The 24,699-nt window shown below is 32.8% G+C and overlaps 1 protein-coding gene across 2 annotated transcripts in view; it reads right to left on the bottom strand.

Moving 5' to 3' along the window:
* Positions 1–24,699, bottom strand: part of LOC129958519 (nischarin-like) — a 61,766-nt gene that overhangs the window by 14,481 nt on the left and 22,586 nt on the right. For both annotated transcript variants that reach the window (XM_056071048.1, XM_056071049.1), the window contains exons 6-8: positions 18,804–18,967; positions 3,691–3,918; positions 970–1,165 (exon numbers count right to left, since the gene is read on the bottom strand). In XM_056071048.1, the coding sequence (XP_055927023.1) occupies positions 970–1,165; positions 3,691–3,918; positions 18,804–18,967 (588 nt within the window). The remainder of the gene's footprint in view (positions 1–969; positions 1,166–3,690; positions 3,919–18,803; positions 18,968–24,699) is intronic.

Consider the following 24,699-nt stretch of genomic DNA (forward strand, 5'->3'; position numbering starts at 1 on the left):
TGATCCAATGAAAAAAAATGTTTCGCATAACCAGTAAGATTCGAGAACGAATTACGCTCATTAAGCGAAATTATATATATATTGCAATTCTAACTGTACAGACAAATTTATTATTATCTGCAGCAATTCATTCAGATTATCATTTGCTCCAATTCATGAGGACTGTATGCAGCATAGTTGTTGCTGTTTTCTGAATCAAACGTTGATTATATCAAGTTTTGCATTTTTTTAAACACAGATCTGCCAATTAAAACTCAATTAACTCAACTCAACTCAATTAACTCAACTCAACTCACACACACACACACACACACACACACACACACACACACACACACACACACACACACACACACACACACACACACACACACACACACACACACACACACACACACACACACACACACACACACACACACACACACACACACACACACACACACAATAAACAAGAATGCACATACTTTCCACAATAACTGTTTGCGGGAATTAATTGCAGTCCATCTGCTCAAAATAATCCATGACAAAATTAAAACGAAACCCATTTGGAAAATAATAAGTCAAATACGAGATTCCACAGAATAAGCAAAACGGTATTATGGCTCAAGGGTCATAAGTCACACGGTATTAACTTTTAAAACTGGTATTAACTCTCTAAAATGGTGGTGATTAAAAATTTCTCATTAACAGCGTACTAGAAAATGTAAAGTTCAAGAAGAAAGTTCAAAAGTCAAGTGAACACTGAAGAAAATATTTTTATAATAACTTTCCGATGCTTAATTCTGCTTTTGTTCTGTATTTCTGGTATGTGCCAAACTTGAACCATTCATTTGAATTTAAGAAATAAAATAATACTATATAAATACACATAACTGCAATTTCGCATGCATACATATATAATAACATTTTAAGAACAAATAAATAAAATATAAAAATAAGTAAAGTTTTAAGAAACGTCAAACTTACCGTGCAAACATTTAATCCTATTTGAAGAAAGATTAAGTGAATGTATATTCCCAAGGCGAGTATGTAAATGGTCCAAATCTCGAATTTTGTTATGGGACAATATCAAAACAGATAATTCTGAAAGTGTCTCCATATTTTCAATTAATTCTATCTCATTATAACTTAAGTCGATTTTCTGAACTGCAGCTAATAGTTTCTGGAAGAAAAAAACAGACAAAAACAAATAAGTGTCACATTAAAAAATGTTTATTACATCAAATCCGCCAATTTAAGCTAAAATGCAAACTGTTTTTATTTGTAATTTATAAGCTCTGGAAATATTTCTTTTCTTCCTTCTGTCAATTCATAACTATATAATAAAATTATTTTTACATGTAAACTTAAATCTGCAGTTTGAAAGCACTACATTTTGAAACTTACTAAACAATGGAGAGAACTTTAACTTGTCAATGGTATAAGATGGCAATTTATGAAAAAATAGTATTTATGTAAAGTATGTTTTAAAATTCATGTCAACAGTAGTATTTACATCGCCTGAACGATTGCTTAAAAAAATAAACCTGCTAAAAACATAATCATAAATTGAAGCATCTCTTTCATGCACATTTATATCATAACTATATATTTAAAAAATAGAATTCAAAAAGTCTCATCAAGAAGGACAAAATGCATGGTATTGTAAAACATAGTAACTTAACACAGTATCAAAACTTTTGTTGTTTTGATCTTCATGGTGTATTTAAAATATGTAATGAATTCAAGAACTAATTATTGTAAAATTAACATTCCAAGAACATAAATGTCAACAAGTTTTATATGATCCACTAATTCCTAAATAGTGCTATATCAAGCCTTCCCTCGAGTTGGACTGATTTGATACATGCAAATATACATTATCATATTTACTTCAAATTTAAAAAAAAAAAAAAAAGGAGGAGGAACATGGTGAATAAATTATACCTGAATTATTTTGATAAGAATTGGAAAATAAAGAATTTCAAACACAGCAGAATCTTTATTGCATAATATGTTAAATAAATATTTCCAAGTTGTTTTTTTTAAACATAGTAGACATAGAATTTCTTTCATTATTCATTAACATTGTAATGCAAATAATAAATATTACATTAATACTACTTTCAAAACTATAATACAATTACAATATTATACACAAACATACTAAATCTTAAAAGTTAATGTATGCTTCATATTTCAATTCATAATTGCACAATAAAGTGCAACAGAATCAGGCAAACATCATTTACACAAAATTTGTAAACTACCACGCTAAGGTACCAAAAGAAGAAAGTTGTTTTACATGCCCTTTTATAATTTTATATCATTAGACATCGCTCCTTGGAATAAAATTCTAGGCAAATTGAAAATGTTATCGACAAAATACATGTCATATAATCAATAAACATTTGTTGAATTTGAAAAACAATTAAGAAATATATAGAACTAAATATATAATGCACAATAAATCTCTAATTAAACACTATTTAAACATATCTACAGCAAGTCACCACTAGTCTCATTCTATTTACAATTTCTCTTTATCACAAGTAAGAATTTCATATTTGATCAAATTAAGAGCAATTAATCACTGCAGATATAAAAAGATACTCTTTGCAGAAACTCAAGCCTCTTCTATATTTTTTCTACCAAAGTTTCGAAGGTAAATTTCAAAAAAATTAATATCATTATCATTTTTTTAAAAACGCACTGGACTGCCATTAAGAGGATTATTTTGAAAACTTTTAATAGAATAATTGAATGATTATTAATAGCAGCAAATAGTTTTAAGTTAATATGACATAAATTGGGAATCAAAGGAAAAATGTAAAATAAATAGTAAAAATATGTCTTAAATTGTCTCAATCTTTTGTATCCACTAAATTGACCAGAAGAAAGGTATATTAAAATGTAGTGTCACCGAGGATCATTTACAATTTTAAATGCTTCAAATGTTTTCAACAATAACTGACATTCTAAATTCATATGGGTTCTGTAGAGAAGATGATGATCTTGCAAGTTTAGTATATCAATAACCAAAAAAAAAAAAAAAAAACGACCGTTAAGAAACTATCGTTTACTTTTTTCTCTCTCGCTTTCAGTGGTATTAAAATTACAAAAAACAACAACAAACAAATAAAAAGAATTAACAGAACTAAACATATCAGAGAGAGATGCGTCTCAAAATTCAACCGCAAAGCAAAAATTGCCAAAAGAGTTAAAGGAAATCTATAATTACATAAGTATTAGAAGAATAATCATAAATTAAACTTGATTTTCCACTTGGGTAGATTTATCATTTGCATCTAATTTATAAGCAGAAAATCAATATTTAGCAAATCTTGAATTAATTTTGAATTCCTAAACAGCAAAACAAATCCAAAAAAAAGTGTGTATAATGGTCCGCCTGTGATTAATTTTTTAAATTTTATTTTAATATTTAAAAATAATATCATTAATTTTATGCTTAACAAGAATGCACGAATTTTACAGAAGAATTATACTATCATTAGAAAAAAAAGAAAACCCAACATGTTCATAATCCACAATTTTAATTTTTAAAGATGTGACGTTACTAGCTCTGGATTGGTACAAGATTTAATGTATTGATGGTGGTGGAGGGGGGAGGTGTGCTTTAAGAAAATATTGTTAAAAGATCGTTAAAACACTAAATTTAGCATTTATTTTATTTTATAAAATACTTACAATGCACGGGTGTATCTTTGTTAAGTTATTATGACTAAAATTTGCATCAGTAACAGCCTGCCAGAAAGGCCAATTTTGCACAGGATCCATGACAGGGCACCAATGCAGTATCTCACAGAGCAAAAAGGTAGACAAATTCGTTAAGGATTGCCGAATTTTTATTGTTTTAAGTCTTCTTCTTAAAGCACCGACAGCAATCAAATTCTTTTCCAACTGGCCATTTAAAATCTAAAAAGAGAAAGAGAGAGAGAGAGAGAGAGAAAAAAATTCGATGAAATATTTTTTTAACACATTGGTTGTCATCGCACGTGATTCAAATTTACTTTTTAATTAAATTATCCCCTTCTCTATTATAATTAAGAGATAGCAAAAAAGCCATAATCTAATTACACTGCTTGACAATTGCTAAGGGACAGTTACGTTTTTCGGAATAATTAAGTACAGACAATTATTGAAAAAATGAAACTAATTACATATTTAGTAGGGAGGATGTGCATTTATTATAGTGCAAGATGGTGCAGATATCGACACATCGAAGAATTAAAAACTTGAAAATAAAAAAGATGCTCCTTGGATGATTTCCAAAGAGCCCCACAAAAATTGATCTTCAGGTCAGAATGATGCAGACATGACTACCTTAGAAAGATGTGTGATGACCACGGACACTAATGCACATTTTGCATCTGTTCTCCGTGCTCTCCACTAAACTATCGAGGAATTCTTGGGAGATATTGTCCCATTCCTCTCTCAAGGCGAATTTGAATTCTTGCACTGTTTGGAGAGGGATGGTTCTTTGTGAAACACGTCTGCCAAGAATATCCCAGGCATGTTCAATTGGATTTAAGTCGGGAGAGTAAGCATGCCGTTTAATACGGACAATATTTTCACTTTGCAGTGTGTCCGCTACCGTAACGCTTCTGTGTGGCCCCGCATTATCGTCGATAAACAAAAAGTCTGGACCTACAGTACCCCAAAAAAGACGAACATGATCCAGAATAACCTCTCTGCAATACCGTTGCGATGTAATGCTTCCTCAAAGATGTGAAGTGGTGTTCTGCCATTGTGCATGATGCCTGCCCACACCATCACGCCTGGGCCTTACCGATCACGTTCACTAACAAACTATTGCATAACGTGTTCCACGCTCTGCCCACAGTAATTGGTGGCCAGAATCACTTATCACATTGAAACGAGATTAGTCTGAAAACATCACTCATCATTTTTGGATATCCCAACCAACATGTTCCTTACACCAGTGAAATCTCTCATGACGATGGTGTGGTTGAAGCGGGATGCAAGCGGGATGAACAGGCTTCCGTGCATACAAACCAACTTGATTTAATCGCCGTGAGATGGTTCTTGCAGAAACATGCGTACGGTAGCGGTTGCAAGGTTTGCAGCTATCTGGCCAGGAGTTTAATTTCTGTTCCTTTTTGCCACGAGGGCTATATAGCGATCCTCTAAAGATGTGGTGTTCCTACCACGACTCCCGGCATGCTTTTACAAAGCATTTCCACCTTAGCGGCCATCTTTAATCGCGAGATGACACTCATTGCAGCAGCTACAGTGGTGACACTTTGACCTGCTTCCAGTCGGCATACTGCTCGTCCACGATCGTAAGCACTCAAATGATGTCTTGCTGACATTTTGCACTTAATTATTGCAAGACCAAACAGAATTTCAGAGAAAAAACTTTTATAACATCCTGCACTACTTTGGGTCAAATATCAAGCAGCACGAATTTTCGTACGAATCATGAACTTGCATGCAATGTCTATTATATAGATAACGAGTCCTGGTCTACCACGCCCTCTCAACTTGAATCTAATTTTATTGGTTAGCTGTCTGAGACATAATTTTGCATAAATCACTTGTTCCTTAGCAATTTTCAAGCAGTGTAGATAGATGGCCAGAAACAAATGTAAACAAACAATAATTAAAAAAAATAGATATTAAAGCATTAGCAAACAAAATGTAAATTAAAGGGCAGTCGGCATTATACGCATCGTTCCTAAGACAGCAAACATACAATTTATAAAAAGATCATTAGAAAACTTAAGTCTAACATAAAAGATTATGATAAGCTACAAAGAAAGCCAAATACCAATACTAAGTATTTAGCTGAATGGAATGGTACAATATATATATAATTATTTTTTTCCAACTAGTAAACCTTTGGTAAGACGGGGAAAAACAAAACAGACACTCACTATTATTTCATTCCCCCCCCCCCCCGAACTTTAATTTATCGTGAGTTTAGCACTGGAAAATAACTTCAAATGAAGGATAAAAATAACTTAAATTAACGTCTCGTTTTAAAGCTGCACGAGAAATATTTTGGAGGGACCATGTAATTTTGAACATTGTTGAGATGACAAGAACTACTGAGCTATTACGCCTTCTCAAAACTTATCCACCACACCAACGGAAGAGGTCGATTAACTCTGAAAATAGATTTAACGTGCTTCATGTCCATATATATAAGGCGTAGTTTCAGTGGAATCAACTTCACATTTGGATCTTTCTGCTGTTTAAAACGAAGTGTTAACATTAGGTCATCACAGCTTCTTTAAATGAAGAGCAAATTCATAATACATAAAAAGAATAAGTAATAGGAAATCTAAGAGAACTTTTTTTTTTTTTTGGAATCCATACAAATATATTTCCTTATAAATACAACAGTAGTGGCTTATGTGGGTTTCAGCTGCCGGGACATTCGTCAAATTTGTCGCTCCTTTATTTAGGTATTCAACCCCCAAAAAGCTCCAAAATTTACAAAAATTCTCAAGAATTTTCAGCAAGAGTAATTTTGCTTTTGTGTATTTATTATACAGGATAGAAAAAAAGAAATTATGTATGTATGTTGCGTAATATAATAAATAAATTTGTTACAAAATTTTAATACATAAGCGACTTATTGATATATACACAACATTTGTGATATGAATCGATAAGATTAAGATATTATTACAGAAAATTAAGAGCACATAACGAATAACAGTGAAAAGAATTTAAAATACAAATAAACTTCCAATCAGAACTTCAATGACACTTTTACGAAATACATTTTTCGAAACATTAATATAATTAAAAATAAAACTTCTGTCTTTAACTAAATCTAACAGCAAAGTCCTTTAACCCTTATGTTCATTTTGTATAGTATACCATACATACAACTTCATAAAAATATACTACCACTATAAAATAATTTTTAACTTGGTTTTATTAAACACATGGCATTCTAGAGTTTTTTATTTATTTTTTGATGTTTTTTATAGCGTAAAGAAGCTACCTATATACATTTTTTTCCCTTCAAAAAAGCAATCTTGCCACGATAAGGGTTAATGCACTATCAACATATGTAGCATAATATACTTCTTGCTCAACAGAGAAGTTAGCCAACTGGTGAGATTATTGTTGATGTTGAATTTTGAAGTTTTTCTCACAGCTGGCATTGCGCATAGAAATTGTGAGGAATATTCGGAGTATTATCATAATACTGGACAGCTTGGATTTCACAGTAAATTGTAATAATCCAAGAGGAACAACAATAATAATTTTTTTTCGTTGCTTAAGCCTTTAAAAATCCGTTGTCGAACTCACAAGTGCATTGAAGCCTTGTTCGTCAATTTCGGCTGATGCGTACTGCCAAATCCGGGAGCTGCTGAAACCTCTCACGAAATTTTACAATTATTCCATCTAACGGAGAAAACTGCTGCCATTTCATTTTCATGAGACAAATTGGGATCTGTCATCAAAAATGCGCCTTCTCACTTGGAAATGCCAAGGTCTTTACATAAATCTTTTGCATTACTTATCGCACCGTCTATTAATTTCTCTCCTTCTCTAAAAGTACGGTCTACAAAATACTTTCTGAATTTTCAGTCGTGTATCTTTGCTTATAAATAATTTTATGCCTAATTGAATTCGTAATTACACATATTGCAAGAGTATCTAGAAACAAAGAAAAGTAAAATTAAAGCATTGTAACTAGCGAAATTCATTCGTCTGTTTTTCAATTTATATTTTCATCTTCCTCTGTCAGTTTTGCCAGAATGATCAAAATGTCTTCGTAATGATGCCGTGTCATATTTACGTCATCGCCCATTGCAATCCACAGCATATCCTGCATCTTTTTTAAAATTTTTGTCTGTAGCCAATATCAGAACTTCCAAACGATGTGTGGACATGGAAAAAAAAAAAAATACCAGCATTTTAATCTACTGAATTCGCCTTAATTGAGGCAGCATGCAAACATATTAAATTTAAACCAGTTTGGGCAAGGCACAAATTCAACTTTGGAATTTATTTCTTTTATTATTTGATGGACTCCTAAATACCTTCCAGCCACTAAAGCAGCATTATTGTTATCCGCAGTTCGTTATATAGAGGCCACCAGACCAGCTCAGATTACAAGATATTATTATTTATTGCGAAATTTTGCCGATCCCACTGCCTCTGTCACGCAATGCCACTGTGTACATTAGACACAAAGAAAGCAGTATTGGCACAAGGATACATTTTAAGAAGCTATAATTTACAGAAAAGTTATTTAAATCCATAACTTAAAATTCCATTTAAAAAAAAAAAGAAATGCAAATTTCTTTGTTAAAGATATGCTATTTTTACTTACAAAAGTTTAATTACAAACCAATGATTAAAATTTAATTTACAAATCAAGGCATCACAAATGAAAAAAAAAAAAAAAAAAAAAAGACCCAAAAAGAAAGACATCAACTGCTGCTGTAAAGAGAATTTCAAAATTTAAAACATATTAATCTTTTCAAGAATTGAAGGGTTTGCTATAAGAAGGAGGTAGCTCCAATTATTCAAGCTTGCAGAAAACCGTAAAAAAACGTTTGAAAATTCTAAATTTCAAATTGTGTGAATAGTTTCCTTTTGATCAATCTTCTTAATTGCTCCTACATATAATACTCAATATGTAGGAATATTGAGTATAATATGTAGCAAAGTATACTATATATCCTACATAGTGTTTTCACTCAAAAATATCTTTTCCAGATGACGTGGCACATGTTGGAATGTTGTAGCTACTTCTTCCTTTCGACTAAATTGATAGTCTGTCTACCTCACTTAGCTTTAAAAAAAAAAATAAAAAAAAAATTATATTCCCATTACTCATCACACTCCCCCTCTGTAATGTCGGACTCATCTGCTGTGTCGTCGGGTTGTAGGCCATTGTGAAACTGCATATCATTTTGTGGGGCGTATTTGTGAGCTAGTTCCATTATATCCTTACATTTTGCGCTCTTAAGTGGAAGGGAGTGCGAGTAAGATGGCTGAATCTTGTTTAACATTAACGGAGTAGTGTTTTGGATATAGAATATTCTTACTGGCTTGTTACAGAGCAGTCTATAACTCTCTCTACATAATTAGTTTCCTGCATAAATTTTTAGATTTTTCATAAGAAAAAACTCTATATTTCGTTATAAAATACTTTTGTTATTACCCTTAGAAATAACGTAAGGAGTTTTCCGGAAGAAACCTTTTAATAGGTCAACGAAGTTGAGATCATTCCTTGGGTAACTTTAGTAACAAACTTTTCACTTGTCTTCTCTATGAGACCAGCATATTCACATGTTAGAAAAACTCTTTCTACTTTCCTTGTACGTTTTTCAATGTTTCCGAAGGCAGGATCGATGCGTGAAACTGGCGATAGCTCCAGGAACTACCTCTATATTACTAACGAGACAGACAGCTCCATCGCTTGAGTAAAGCAAGAACTAACGATTGGAGCTACATCTTTCTGGCACCAAACGAACAAGTTTTTATTATTATTATTATTATTACATGATAGTGCATGTAACAAACTCCCCTAAGTTGGAGCTACAACCTTTTTGCAGCAAACCCTTCAATTATAAATAACAATTAAAAGTTGGGATGGGGATTTTAATTATGATATTCAAGATACACAAGGTAATTTAAAATTCAGCATATAAAACAGTTAAGAAATTTAGAAAACAGGCCTCAATCACTTAGGAAAGCATGACCAGAAACGTCACCCCAATATGCTAGAAAACACATAATGATGCAGAAATAACAAACAAATAATGGATAAATGATCTTTATCTCATGATAAGTTACAATAAAATAGTACATGTGCATTTAAAGCCTCAGAACAGCTACTCGGAGTGCTTGCCATTCATAGTTAAACATGAATCACAACATGGACTAGAGAACCTTTCGTAAATAACTGGCATTTCACGAATATTTTGAGTGAGGATGGAGATTTTTTAATGAAGTCTGTTGTGAAGTCACTACAAACTTTTTAGACTGAGGTTCTGAGAGTTTCCTAATAGAAGAAATCCAGGCTAGTTAAATCAGGGGGTCACAGAGGTCATGGAACAAATCCAGAGTATTGAATCCACTGAGTTCCAAAAGTATTGCTCAAATAATCACAGCAACCTTTGAAAAAAAAGAGCTGCAACCCAATTATGGAGGAATCTCATTGCAGGGCAAATGTACAAGAACAATGCGATTCCAGGATAAACATGTCGTTCGGTAAAATGCAGTATGGCTGGTCTTCAAATCAGAATGATTAGGGACAAGACCTAAATTATTATTGGGCATCTTGTGCACTTTGATGAATCCACACAAGAATATTGAGAATATTAAAAATATCTTCACAAGTGAAAGAAACAGAAAAGATTGAAAAAAAAAAAAGCTAAGTTCTAGTCACTTTTGCAAGCACCAGCGTAGTAATTCCATATGTCATGGGTAATTTCCAATAACTGGGCACATTGCAGATGGAATGGATTTTAATACTTCCCATGTAATGAGCACCATACACTGGATGGAGAAACTGTAAAATCATGGTCATCGGCACATACACTTGGGCCAAGATTTTGTTTTACACGAAAAAATATCTGTTCATCTGAAGCAGATAGGGGTGCATTTCATAATTATCCTGTATAATATATGCAATTCAATATATTCCGTATTCACAGAAACTGGAGAAAATTCACAAACATTTCATGATGCAGTACATATTTGTTCGGATATCATTTTACTTACAATTTATCTGCAGCCTTTCCATTATCTCGAATTACTTCAAACATAAGATCAGACATCTCAATATTCACAAAGTGTTGTATATTCTCTATATGCAGTCGAAACAGTAAATTACTGGCGCAAGCCCGATTAGAGGTGCAAAGCTACTATTGTGCTATTCAGTTTCAGCTGTTCTTCACTCTATAATACAGAGATCCTCAAGTTTTTCAAATTTATATCATAAAAATAAGAAAGAAAATATATATGTTATTACAAACGAAGTTCCGATTAGAAAATAAGGCGTACTAAATGGAGGGTTTATTAAGAAAGAAACATTTTAAACTTATAATGGTGTGCAAAACTTAAGCAACTACATAAATTTTAAGCAGATAGCCCAGAAATTGCAGAAAAGGGGTTATTGCGATTAGTACAATGAACACGCTATTCAGCTGAAGGATGATGTGCATGCAAATGTCAGGAACAAAACGCCATAGGCGACGTGAGTGTATGCAAAACAAGTGCGGTCGGTGCGCGCAGCTCAAGACTACAATGAAAGGAAGAAAGGAGACGCAAAGACATTCGCTGCATATGCAAGTGAGCTCTTTCGTGAAATTTGGTTAGAAGAAATCACCTGGATAACTTCACACTGGAAGAATGATCGGAACGCTGGAGGAGGGGCGAAGTTTGACCAGTGTAGCTGAATAGTTCGGAATCAACAAAAGTGTCGTTTCGCGCGCTTAGAAAGCCTTTCAAATCATAGGTACAGCTGTTAGAAAGGTTGGTGGTGGACTCCCTAGGAAAACAACTGCAGTAAATGAACTATATATCGTCCTACAGGGGAAAACAGCCCGATACCAGATACCAAGCGCCATCGCTTAGCAACAACTGTATATAGCAACAAAGCGACAAGTGTCGAGGTTTACTGTGGCCAGACACCTTCAAAAGGTGGCTTATTCGCCCGCCGTCCTGAAAGCTGCATCCCTTTTAAAGTTGACCATCCGCGACACCGTTTAGAATGGTGTAAGGAGCACAAAAACTGGACATTTCTTCAATGGAGCCGTGTTCTCTCTACGGATGAGAGTGTTTCAGTGCCACAAGCGATTCTACACGCCAATTGACTTGGAGAGAGGTTGGGACACGGTTTTATTCCAGTATTATCACGGAAGGAGATCATTACCATGGTCCTGGAGTTGTCGCGTGGGGTAGAGGCGGCGACAGTGGGGGGGGCAAGAGGGCAATTGCTCCCCCCATCGGTGACCGGTGGATGTTAAAATGAGAGGTAATCAGACATCTAATTTAATTGTCGGATATTCAGCCTATAGTTTGCATTACATTCAGCAGAAATGCCGACGAAACAAAAAAGTGAATAAAATAACGCATTTGCAATTTTTTTTCACCTAAGAAATCAGTGCGACGGACTCCGGTGACGTTTGCGCTACATTCGGCAATACAAGTGATAAAATGGCAGGTGAATTGGGTGTTATATTTTGCCGACTATTTTTGATTGGTCGAGTAAGATATACATGCGACATATGTCGGTGGAGTTCTGTCGATAGATTGTTGAACATAAGATGAAACTGTCGTATATTCAACCAATAGTTTGCTCAATATTTGGCATAATAACCGACGAGGTGAAAAGCGTCGCATTTTGCCGATTATTCTCTATTGGTTGACTAAGAAATCGAAGCGGTGGATGTAAAAATGAGAGGTAATTGGACATCTAATTTCACTGTCGGATAGTCAACCTATAGTTTGCATCACTTTCGGCAGAAAAGTTTACGAAAGGACAAGTAAATAAAATATCGCGGTTGCTTTTTTTTTTTTTTTTTTTTTTTTTTTTTTTTTGGCTAAGAAATCAATGCGACGGATACCGATGAGGTTTGCACATTTGACTGTACATGCGATAAGATAGCAGGTGAACAGGAGAAAAAAACACACAACACAAATAATAAGTATACAGGATTCAATAATAAGTATACAGGATTTGATTTATTTCGGCTCGGTTCTTTAGATCTATAACATATATACACAGCCGCAGTAACCTGAATTTATATTAAGATTAAAGTTTAATTCTCTCAAGATATTGGCATTTTTTTTACCAAGTTTTTGAAGATAGACAGTTTTCAAGTTTCGCTTGACGAGTACAGAACACATAAATAGAATTAAAAATGTATTTTAAAATTTTCATTTTTGAATGACTTTAAGGGAACTAATTCATCAGTTTTGCATTTTCTCTATATATTACAATTTTTTTTAAATGTAACATAATTCTAACAAAAGAATTAAGAAGGAAATAATAGTTGAAAAATGATTTTAATAGCAAAAACTAACAGGTATAAAAACAAATTATTGGAGCCTAACACTTGCACATTTTAACCTTTTGTTCTGCTTGCTTTGTTAAAAATGAATTAAGACTCTTTCATTCTTTCCATCTCAATTATAAAATTTCTTTTTCCTGTAAGAGATATGTAACTTCATGAAGAAACTTGTCAAGCAATTATTTTCATTCTTAAATTCTAACATATTAGCTTTTTTAAATATAGATACGCGTTTTATATCGATTCAAGTTATATAAACATTTAAATAATTACATTATGCAGATTATAAGTTCTTTCATGAAATTTAAGAAATGTTATATTTTTATAACAAGAATACAAATTATTCGTTTCTAGAAAAACAAACAAACTGGGAGCTCCTTTTCATTCTTTCTTTAGAAAAATATGCAATTTTGATTTTCGTCAGCATCACAATTTTAAAAAGTATTCTGCATGATTCATAAGAATTGCTTCTTTAAAAAAGATATAAAATATCTTTTTGAAGAACTACATATATTTTTTAATCATTCCGTAACAATTCTTTTTGCTTTTTTGGTATCTCAACGTAAGAAAAATATATATACTTCTGTAATTCAGATATGTCCATATTCTTTAATGTATATATTTAACGTTAGAAAAATATAAACATAAAAATTATAGTTTACTGATTTTTTTTTCTCCTCAGTAAAATGTACGCCTTTCTAGAATAAATTCTTAAGAACTTTGTTCTGAAGCATTGACAGTGCACTACTTTTTCTTGTGTACACTGTTATAAGGCAAATAGAGCAATATCTTATTTGTACACTGGAAACATTTACCAGGCTCTGTAACTTGATGATACCCCACATCTGTTAAAAAGGGGGCTAAAATAGGCTGACCTTCATAAATTTATGGCCGAGAGAAATTCAGTTGTAAAATTACTCGATCCCTTCAGCTTCGAATGGCTAAATATCGCAAGCTGTTACCAAGGGTTCAAGACAACGTTCTTCAAAACAATTATTTTCAATCGAAGCAGTTACAAGACTGAGCTAAAAATACTATAACTTGTATAGAAGAACTAAACCTGCTTTGTATGAGGTAAATAATATCCTACTTATTATTTTACTTTAATCTTGTATTAATTATTAATTTATAAAAACATATGTTTTAAATATATCTAAAAAAGTTTTGCAAATATAAATCCTTGTAGATGTTCATATTAAAATAAAAAAAAAAACATTTATTGTATTTGAATGCTTTAAAAATGATTGGGTTTTATATAATATAATTTTAACATTATGTATTTGATTTAAGTCAGTTCTTCCTCTTTCTGATTTATTAAATTCCAGTGAATTTTTTAAAAACGATTATTTTAAAAAAGAGAGCTTAGCAAACGAAACAGAAAAGATCGGTAATATGTAAATAATAATCATAAATTAAAATGAAATGCTATGTTTTTCAGTTACATTATTTAAAATTTTGCGTATAATATATGTATGTACGTGTAATAATAAATTAATAATTATTTTCTATTATTTCAGCAATTATTTTATTTAGTCATGAGATTTTAAAAATAATGTGCAAATTTGTTTACAATATCAAAGCGGCATATTTTATTTGTTGTGATATTTATGCTCTAAATTCTAAATTTCCTTTATTTCTCTTCTTTCTGTCAAAAAAACGTTACTGTTTCTATATCAAGTTTATTTGTAAATATATATACAATAATTACTTGATAAACAGTCCAAATTATTACTTATTATAATTAGTTTTTTATTAATTATATAAGCTAATTACTTGTAAAATTGATTATTATGTGATATCTGGCAGCTAAATTTGAGAAATGTTACTTGCCCCCCCCGTCAGAAAATTGCTGCCACCGCCTCTGGGCTGGGGAGACATTTTGCTGAACGGGCGGATTGACCACCACGTTTTCGACAGAGGTTCTGTAACCGGTGATCGATATTGTATGAAGGTGATCCTTCCTCATGTGCGTCTGTTAAGAGGTGCTATTAAACCAGACTTCTTTTTTTATGGATGGCAATACACGGCCACACCGGACTGTTGATGTTTAGCAGCTACTGGAAAGTGAAGATTTCACTTGAAAGGATTGGCCGGCGTTCTCCCCTGACTTAAATTCCATAGAACAAATTGATGTGGAGTGCTTTGGGGAGACGCCTTGTGGCACAATTACATCCTCCGGGAAGCACCCAACAACTGAAACAGATGCTGTTTGAGGAATAGGCACTCTTGCCTTAAGAACTGTTGAAAAATCTGGTCTCAGTATGGAGAGATGGCGCGAAGCAACCATTGCAGTAAGGGAAGGTCATATCTCATACGAAGGAACATCTGCTTGTTGTTCTTCCTCTTGGAAAGACAATCCTGTGTGACGATAATATAAGTTCAATATCGCATTTATTTGTTTGATTCTATACTGTATGAATTGTATTAATTTTTGCGCTATACTTTCGTCATCGTTTAAGTATAAAATGCTGCTTCTCATTTCTAAATTTCATGTCTACCAGATGATTTCTCTTGGAGGTACGACAAAATGAACACCTATTGCTTAAGTTTTGCACACCAGTGTATATTATTGAATTACATTGGTAATCAAAGATTTTACATTAAATTAAAATTTAAATATACTACATATTGGAATAAACAATGGATACTAATGTATATAAATGGGAAGACTTATTGTTAATGAAGATAAATCAGAAAAATGAGCAGATTTCATTGCAATCAATTTCGATATGTCTTTTTTTTCGACTTTATTTCTTTTCAGCGGAAGTCAGGTTGCAATCGCAATACTGCACTAAATTCATCGCTTCTTTTGAAGCAAAATTTGCACAGATTATCTTTTCCGAACTCATTTACGAACGTTCTGTCGTATGAAATATCTAAAAGCCGATATCTTTCTTGAATAGAAATATTATCAGCAAAGTGCTCAAATAGAAATGGATCTATTACCAGGAAAGTAATATTCTCAATACTGTAATTAATACCTAGCCAACGTGTCTGCAGCCAGTAGCGCCGATTTAAGAAGGGGAGGGAAAAACTAGAAAATAAAATACACACCAGATTAATAAAGCTCTAAAAAATGATAAAAGCGACATATTTTATTTTCATTTTGAACATTCATTTCTTCAACTTTCAACATATTTTATGTAAAAATTTTATAAATCAAATTTAATATAATGTACCATTAGCTACGTTATATTTTTATAACTATGATTAAAAATATAACGATTTAATAATAATTTTTAACGATAACAAAGACTGCAGAAACAAACACTAAAACACTACAAACTTTGATTTTTTTCTTCTTTAAGGCAAGTTATTGGCATTCAAAGGAGAAAAGTAGCGCCCTTAATGTTCAGTCATTTCATGCATGCACGCCTGGTAGAATCGAGCCTGACCAACACTTAAACCCAACTACAGAGATCTCAAATAATGTCCTCTAGATAATCAATTTAGCGTTTCAGTTATACTTTCCAATGTGACATTGGCTTTTTTTTTTTTTTTGTTTCTCATACCTTCCTTAACAGACAATTCGTTGAATTTTATATCACTCTGAATCACCTGAATTTTAAATCAAACTCTTGTCAATCGGAATTTTTTCAAATTATTCACTAAAATGAAGCAGTTAAGATGCAGATTTCAGAGTCTTAAGGCACTCAGAGGCCAATGTGCATGCACCAAGCAGCAATGTAAAAAAACTCCAAATGGAAAATGAATGCAATTAGGATTGCCATTACTGGTACATATTTAAAAAAAAAAAAAAAAAACCTCACTGTATGTAAAGATTTTAATTGTCATGAAAATGGAAATTATAGAAACAATGGTAGACAATTACTAACAAACGCTCCTCTCCCCCTTTCCGCGACATACAAAGGGAAGGGTACTCAGCTGCGAGAGCTTTAGCGTACATCAAATCCGTTTACACGGCAAAATCGAGTTTCAAATTAGGAACATTTCAGCCCCGAAGCTATGAAAATACCAACAGGTAATCGCAATCCACATTTCTGATGTAGGAGAATGAGTTCCATGCTTACTTTGCAGAATGTGGGCAAAAAATGCGTGCGATAGGAAGCAGTTTATGGTTTGCTTGTATTAACTTCTCTTTATGCACACTGACTGTTGGTTGGTTAAATAATTTTATTTCATTATATAACTATATCATTTATCACCATTTATGCTAAGTGATAATAATTATCAAATGCCTTATGTAAACTCTAATAAAAAATGGCAAAGAAAAAATAACTTTAAACATTGTGGCTTTTATTGGTACAATTTGCCCCATGTTTCTTAAAGCATGCTCCATATCCGGGAAAAGTTATAATAGCCGACATGTTTTCAAAAAATATTCCTGGTGCTAAAACCAATAGAACTGTTTAATGCTTTTTCATGTGTATTATGAATGAATAGTTAATTTATTAAAAAAAGTAGTTATAATTAAGGAATCGCAAATATATTAAAAAATACAAACTTTTTTCCAAGAACTATTACAACTGGACCCAGATTCCGCTATTTATTGAAGGATAAATACAACTGAACAGGCCACATCTTCAGAACAAGATAAACTGATTATTTTTTATAAAATTTATATTATTTTTGCAAATTTTATTGATTGATTTATTGAAAATAAACCTATTTTTACGTTTTTATTAATATTCGTTAAATAATGAGTAACAAAGATGTCATGAAATACTGTTATTCAGGACAATATTGTCAAAATAAAGGAGAATTAATTAATGATGTCACGAAAAATCTCACTCAGGAAAGGAAATTTAGATCGATATCATTTGTATTTGGCGGATGTAAGAGAATAGCCGATTACAAGCGTCCGCCAAAACAGCTGCAAATCAGGCAAGCTTGAAATAGCAAGCGGTATTTTGAGCTTAGAGTATGAAAGTAAGAAAAAAAGGAAAGTTTGGGATCAACAACCACTTATTGTGATGGTTGATCAATTGGAAAGACTCGGAAACTTTTTTACTCCCATTTCTCTCCTTCCAGATAGTTTTAGATAAAATTCAGAAAATTTATTAATCATGCCTTCCACAACTCGATCTTTTTAACTTGTGATTTCGTAGTGTTTGATGAACTCAAGACATTTTTAAGAAGAGAGCGACAATAACTAGATGCGGATATGAAGAAATAGAAATGTTTTTCAAACATTTCCAGTATTTCACTAGAATGGTTTTAGTATCTTACTGGGATAAATATCTCTACAATTACAGTAAAAGTTCTTGAGCTACCTATAAATGCTCACTGTTTCAGATCCTTTGGCTTGTTACTTACTGAAGGATCTTATTATATTATTGTGCATAACGCTAATAATTAACTATTAATAAAAAAATCAGAAGACATGAGAATTTCCTTTAAAAACATGGAAACATATTGTAAATTTATACATTCTGTAAGGTCAATTCATAAAATAAATACAATTTTTAAAGGTACATTAATGTTTTCTGAATAGTTCAAATTCCGTTTAAATAAAAAAAAGATATCATTGACGTTGAATATGTAAATTAATAAGAATAACATTCACTTTTAATTGATCAACGAAGATTCTGAAGTTACATGAGAACTATAGATCACTGATCACATAATCCAAAAATTATAGTCAAGAGATGATGACTTAAGACAGCATATCTCACTGATAAAATTCCCACATTATGATTACAAGGTGTTTGAACCATGACATATTTAAACAAACAGGAAAATATATGTACATAAACATTTGCAGCATAGTTCAACTCAATAAAATTTAAGTATGATTTATTTTAATAAAAATACTCAACTCACCTCGACTGTTTCTAAAAACTTAAACATCGAAAGATCATAAGACAGATAATTGGGGATGATGTTACTAGATTCAAAATATTTGAAGCTACCAACAATTTTCAAATGCTTCAACTGAGTAACAAACTCCACTAAATGGGCAATATCTTGCTTGGGATTGTTGGAATCTAAAAGATATTAGCATTTTAAATATTACAAAAATATGAATAAAACCAGCAAAATTAGAAATTTAGCTTAAAATTTAAATAACTGCATAATGAGTAACACATTACAACTGATTCCATTTAAGACCTTGTCAAATGCAGAAACAAAGAACAATGGATTCCTAATATTGTATAATCCATACAACCTGTTATAAAGATTTACAAAATGCTTAGAGCTTCTGAAAAGTTCTAGCCGGATTCTGAAATATTTAAATAAGTCATAAACTATCAAATATTTTAATGTCTTTTTTTTTATTTTGAAGAAATGACATACAAGGAAAAAAGCAAGCAGGTATAACAATAATCATTTATTTCAATAACTGTATTAGATAAGAATTTTTTAATTCCACATTATAAATGAAATAAGTTTTTTTTTCAATAAAGTTTAATACATATTGAAGGACTTTAAAGCAGTAAGTATAGTTTGATTAAAATAATTTTAAGATATTTGGTATTTATCAGTTAAATCATGTGGGAAGCGCTGACAGATCCCGTATCCTGTATGGCGCCATGTTGGCCATGTTGCGTCACGTCATTAATCACGTAATGCTTTCCCGCCATTATTGGCAGACGAGAGTTGGGCAGTGAGACTGCAAGACGTGCAGCTCACGCTCATGTATCTTTTATGTTCTATGTAGTAATGTTTTATCTTTTCTCCTTTAATCTTAATAAATATATTTCACATATTAATGCTGGTCGTTGCCTTTTCCCACATTTTTGGGGGCTCGGCCTTTCTCGTGAATACCCCTAGCAAATCCCGCCAAATTGTTGAAAAGCTGCGGACGTTAGTACAATTTAAGACGTTAAATTGATGCTAAAAATTTTGATAAGAGTGGATTTTTGCCGTGGATATTTTACTGGACTGGTGAATGGACGTTAGTGCACGTTTTTGATGGATATGATTCAAGTGAAAACGTTAAAGGTTCAATTACTTCGTGTTCCTGTGCAACTGTGCTGACATATACTGGCTGCTTTAAAAAAAAAAAAAAAGGAACATTTAAGAGTGAATAATTCGACTGCTCCCAACCAGGTAGGCGCAATTTTTTCCCAAGTTTGTAATTTATAGTACGTTCCTTTATTTCATTCTCCCTTTAAATTTTAATCCCGAGTGAATGTGCATTAGTTCTGTTTTAATTCATTACAATGTCTTTAAAACTAGACGATATTCAATTAATCGCTAACTCCCTTAAATATGCAAAAACTAATTCAGTAAAATTGCTTAACTCTGTGTTAGGTTACAGTAATTTTGACCATTCTTCTCGAAAAAGAATGAGAAATTTTGAAAGATTTGAAAATTTAGATGTAGAAAAACATAAACAAGAGTTGTTGAATAATTTTTCTTTGTCTGATTTTATCTCCGTTTCTGATTTATTACATTTAGAAGTAAACGAAAGTAACAAAGATGATTTGTGTGAAAATATTTTTAAAGCTCTAACAAATTTAAATGAATTTCAGAACTCGCTAGATACTAGTTTTTTATCGGAAACAGAAGAAAAACCTTTGTCTCCTCAAAAGGTTTCTCAAACCGAAAGTTCATCTAGTAATAACAGCTCTATGAGTAATACGGACAATAATTCTTCCTTCCCCATCCCCGTAACTTCAGACGAAACATTAATAAATAACAGTCAGGCATTAATTACTGGCGCCAAAAGGGAATCACTCGAAAATGATCCCTCGAATAACCAAACGATGAATGAAATAAACCTTCAGTTTTGTTTTTTATTACGCGATCTCTGTGGTAGTTGTAGAAACTTCACAGGAAATGATTCCTATTCGATTAAAAGTTTTTTTTCCGATGTTGAAGAGAATTTTTCGCTTTTTCCTTCTTTAAGCGAACAACAAAAATTAATCTTGGTAAAGAGGTTAGTTTCGGGCGCAGCTAAATCTTTTTTATTCTCTCAAAGAAATCTAAATTCCTATCATGCTTTTAAAAGTACATTAATTAATGAATTTTCCGATAAAGTAACTTCTATTGAAATACATAAACAACTAGAAAGACGTAAAATGCGCTCGAATGAAACTTTTATGCAATATTTTATTGCCATGCGTGAAATTGCGAATCAGTCTGAAACCCTTTATTGATGAATGTTCTGTTATTCAATACACAATAAATGGGATACAGGGTTCCCCTTCTGATAAAATTATTCTTTACGGTGCAAAATGTTATTCTGAATTTAAAGAAAAATTACGAATTTTCGAAACTATCGTAAGTGCAATGAACGCAAATAATTCAAAGATGTCGTATTCTAGATATGCTAATGACGGCCAAAGACGTGGTACAATACATAAAATCCCTGTCCAACAAAGAGAATCAAAATCGAATCTTAGTAATCCGACTAACAGTAAGACGCGTTGTTTTAACTGTAACGATTTTGGACATATCGCAAAGTCTTGCCCAAATCGTAATCGTGGTCCTAAATGTCTTTCTTGTAATCTTTTCGGACATAAATCTTCCGATTGTCATCGTACTACTCGGAATGACAGTTCTACCCCACGTGATAATGTCAACACTTTACATTTATTGCATTCTCCGTCGAATATGCATAAAGAGGTTGTTATTCTTAATAATACACTTTCCGGATTAGTCGATACTGGTAGTTTTTCGACACTTCTCAAACATTCTGCATGGATTAAACTAGGATCGCCGCCGTTGACGAATAACAAGATAACACTAACTGGATTCGGTTTTTCCCAAACTAAAATAATAGGTTCCTTTGAATCTGAAATTATTATTGACAAACAAAGTTTTCCTGTTTTTATTTCTGTGGTACCTAATAATTGTACTACTTATGACCTAATAATAGGTTGCGACGTAATAAATCAGGCAAATTTGACAATTAAACCTGACGGTGTTGTATTTTCCAAAATCTGATGATCCTGTTGAAACTGACAGTTTTATAATGGCTATTTCTGCCGAAACTCCCACGTTTGATATAGGTCCGAATATTTCTAAACAAACTCGCAATGAGGTTGAACAGATTTTGTTAGCCTATAAACCTAACAAAACTAAAACCGCGAACATCGCACTTAATATAACGCTTACTGACGATGAGCCAATTTTCCACACTCCTCGACGTTTACCCTTTGCCGAACGTGATATAGTAAATGCGCAGATAGACGAGTGGTTAAAAAATCGAATTATAGAACCATGTTCTTCACCCTATGCTAGTCAAGTTGTCGTAGTTCGTAAGAAAGATGGAAAACATAGAGTCTGTATAGATTATAGAAAATTAAATCGTAAATTAGTTAAAGACCATTATCCACTACCATTAATTGATGACATTTTAGATCGTCTTCAAAATGCTAAAATTTTCAGTACTCTCGATTTGCGTAACGGATTTTTTCATGTGCCGGTAAAAGAAAAAAGTCGTTGTTACATCAGTTTCGTCACAAATACAGGTCAATTTCAATTCCGTTATATGCCATTCGGTTTAAGTTCATGTCCTCCTGTCTTTATGCGATACATAAATGCCGTTTTTCTTGATCTTATTGCAAAAGGCATTGTCCTCCCGTATATGGATGACATCGTCATTCCCGCAAATAATGAATCTGAGGCTCTCGAACGCCTTAACACTGTTCTAAAAGTAGCTCGCGATTATGGACTAGATATAAACTTTAAAAAATGTCAATTTTTGTATAGTCAGATTGAATTTTTGGGTCACGTAGTAGAACACGGCAAATTGCTCCCTTCACCCTCCAAAACTAAAGCCGTTCTTAATTATCCTGAGTTAAAAAATGCAAAAGACGTACAACGTTTTCTAGGTCTTACGGGATACTTTAGAAAATTTATCCCCTCATACTCTACTATAGCAAAACCACTTAGTGATCTTCTTCGTAAGGACAGCCCCTTTCTATTTCAAGCTCAGCAAAAAACTGCGTTTTTACGTTTAAAACAGTTACTTTCTGATAAACCCGTTCTAACTATTTTTAATCAAGGCAGTCCCATTGAAATTCATACAGACGCGTCAATTGATGGCTTGGGGGCAGTCCTACTACAAAAATCCAAAGATGATAACAAATTCCATCCAGTGTATTATATGTCCAAGAAAACGTCTGACAGCGAAAGAAAATACACTAGCTATGAACTGGAGGTACTCGCCATTGTAGAAGCACCTAAAAAATTCCGAATTTACATCCTCGGATCACACTTTAAAATTATCACAGACTGTAATGCATTCGTCAAAACGTTAAATAAAAAAGAAATGAATTCCCGCATTTCGCGATGGGCATTATACCTTCAGGATTTTGACTACGAAATAGAGCATCGAACCGGTTCAAAGATGACTCATGCCGACGCTCTTAGCCGAAGCCCATGCTGCATGATCATTCAAGACTGTGTCAATCTTCAAATTTTCAAAGCTCAACAGACAGATGAGCATATTACAGCTATAAAAGCATTACTTCAAAATGCACCTTACGAGAACTACATAGTCAAGAACAACATTTTATATAAGAACATAGACGGAATCGATTTACTTGTCGTACCTGATGATATGCAGGCCAACATTATTAAATCCTGTCATGAACGAGGCCATTTTGCAGTAAAACGCACGCAGGAAATGTTAAACAAAGAATTCTTTACTCCGAACTTGAAAGAGAAAATTGAACGATGTATACGCAACTGTGTAACATGCATTCTAAATAACAGAAAACGTGGCAAATTAGATGGCACTTTGCATCCACTTGACAAAGACGATACTCCCTTTCATACATACCATATTGATCATCTGGGTCCTCTTCCCAGCACTTCTAAGAAATATAAGCATATTCTGGTAATCATCGATTCCTTTACGAAGTTTGTGTGGCTTTACCCGACCAAGTCCACCGACACCGCTGAAGTTCTCAATAAGCTCGAATGCCAAAGATCAGTTTTCGGTAATCTTTCAAGGATTATTACGGACAGAGGTACCGCTTTCACATCTACGTCATTCAAAGAATATTGTGAACATCAGCATATCACCCATATTGCTATTACAGCTGGACTTCCTAGATCAAACGGTCAGGTAGAAAGACTTAATTCTACTATCATATCTGTACTCTCCAAGCTATCCATAGAAAACCCTGAGAAATGGTATAGCCATGTTGCTTCCGTTCAGCAAATTATTAATTCTACATTTCAACGAAGTATCAATTCTACTCCATTCGAAATTCTGTTTGGAACTAAAATGAAATCTGAGCATGATATAAAAATCCTCGAAATTGTCAACGAAGAGATCCAGTCTGCATTTCTCCAACAGCGTGATGAACTCCGTAAAGATGCAAAACAACAAATCCTCAAAATCCAAGAAGAAAATCGCCGTACCTACAATCTGCGTAGGAAACATGCTCAAAAATTTCAATTGAATGATCTCGTCGCAATCAAGCGCACTCAATTTGGCCCTGGTCTGAAATTGAAACAAAAATTTCTCGGACCATATAAAGTGATCAAAATTAAAGCAAACGACACATACGATGTTGAAAAGTGTGATTTCTTCGATGGGCCATCAAAAACTTCAACTTGTGCAGAATATATGAAACCATGGTCCAGCAATATAGAACATATCACTTGAATTGTGTTTCAAAAGAAAACACTGAACACTACTTAAAGAGAAAGAACTATTTTCCTTCTTTTTGTGTGTGTATATTTGGACGATAAAGACTTTGATTTTTATTCTATTTATTTTGTGTTATTGTATTTTTATATGCTGAACACTAAT

The sequence above is a fragment of the Argiope bruennichi genome, chromosome X1 (genome assembly GCF_947563725.1).
Source record: "Argiope bruennichi chromosome X1, qqArgBrue1.1, whole genome shotgun sequence".
In the NCBI taxonomy this organism is placed as follows: Eukaryota; Metazoa; Arthropoda; class Arachnida; order Araneae; family Araneidae; genus Argiope; species Argiope bruennichi.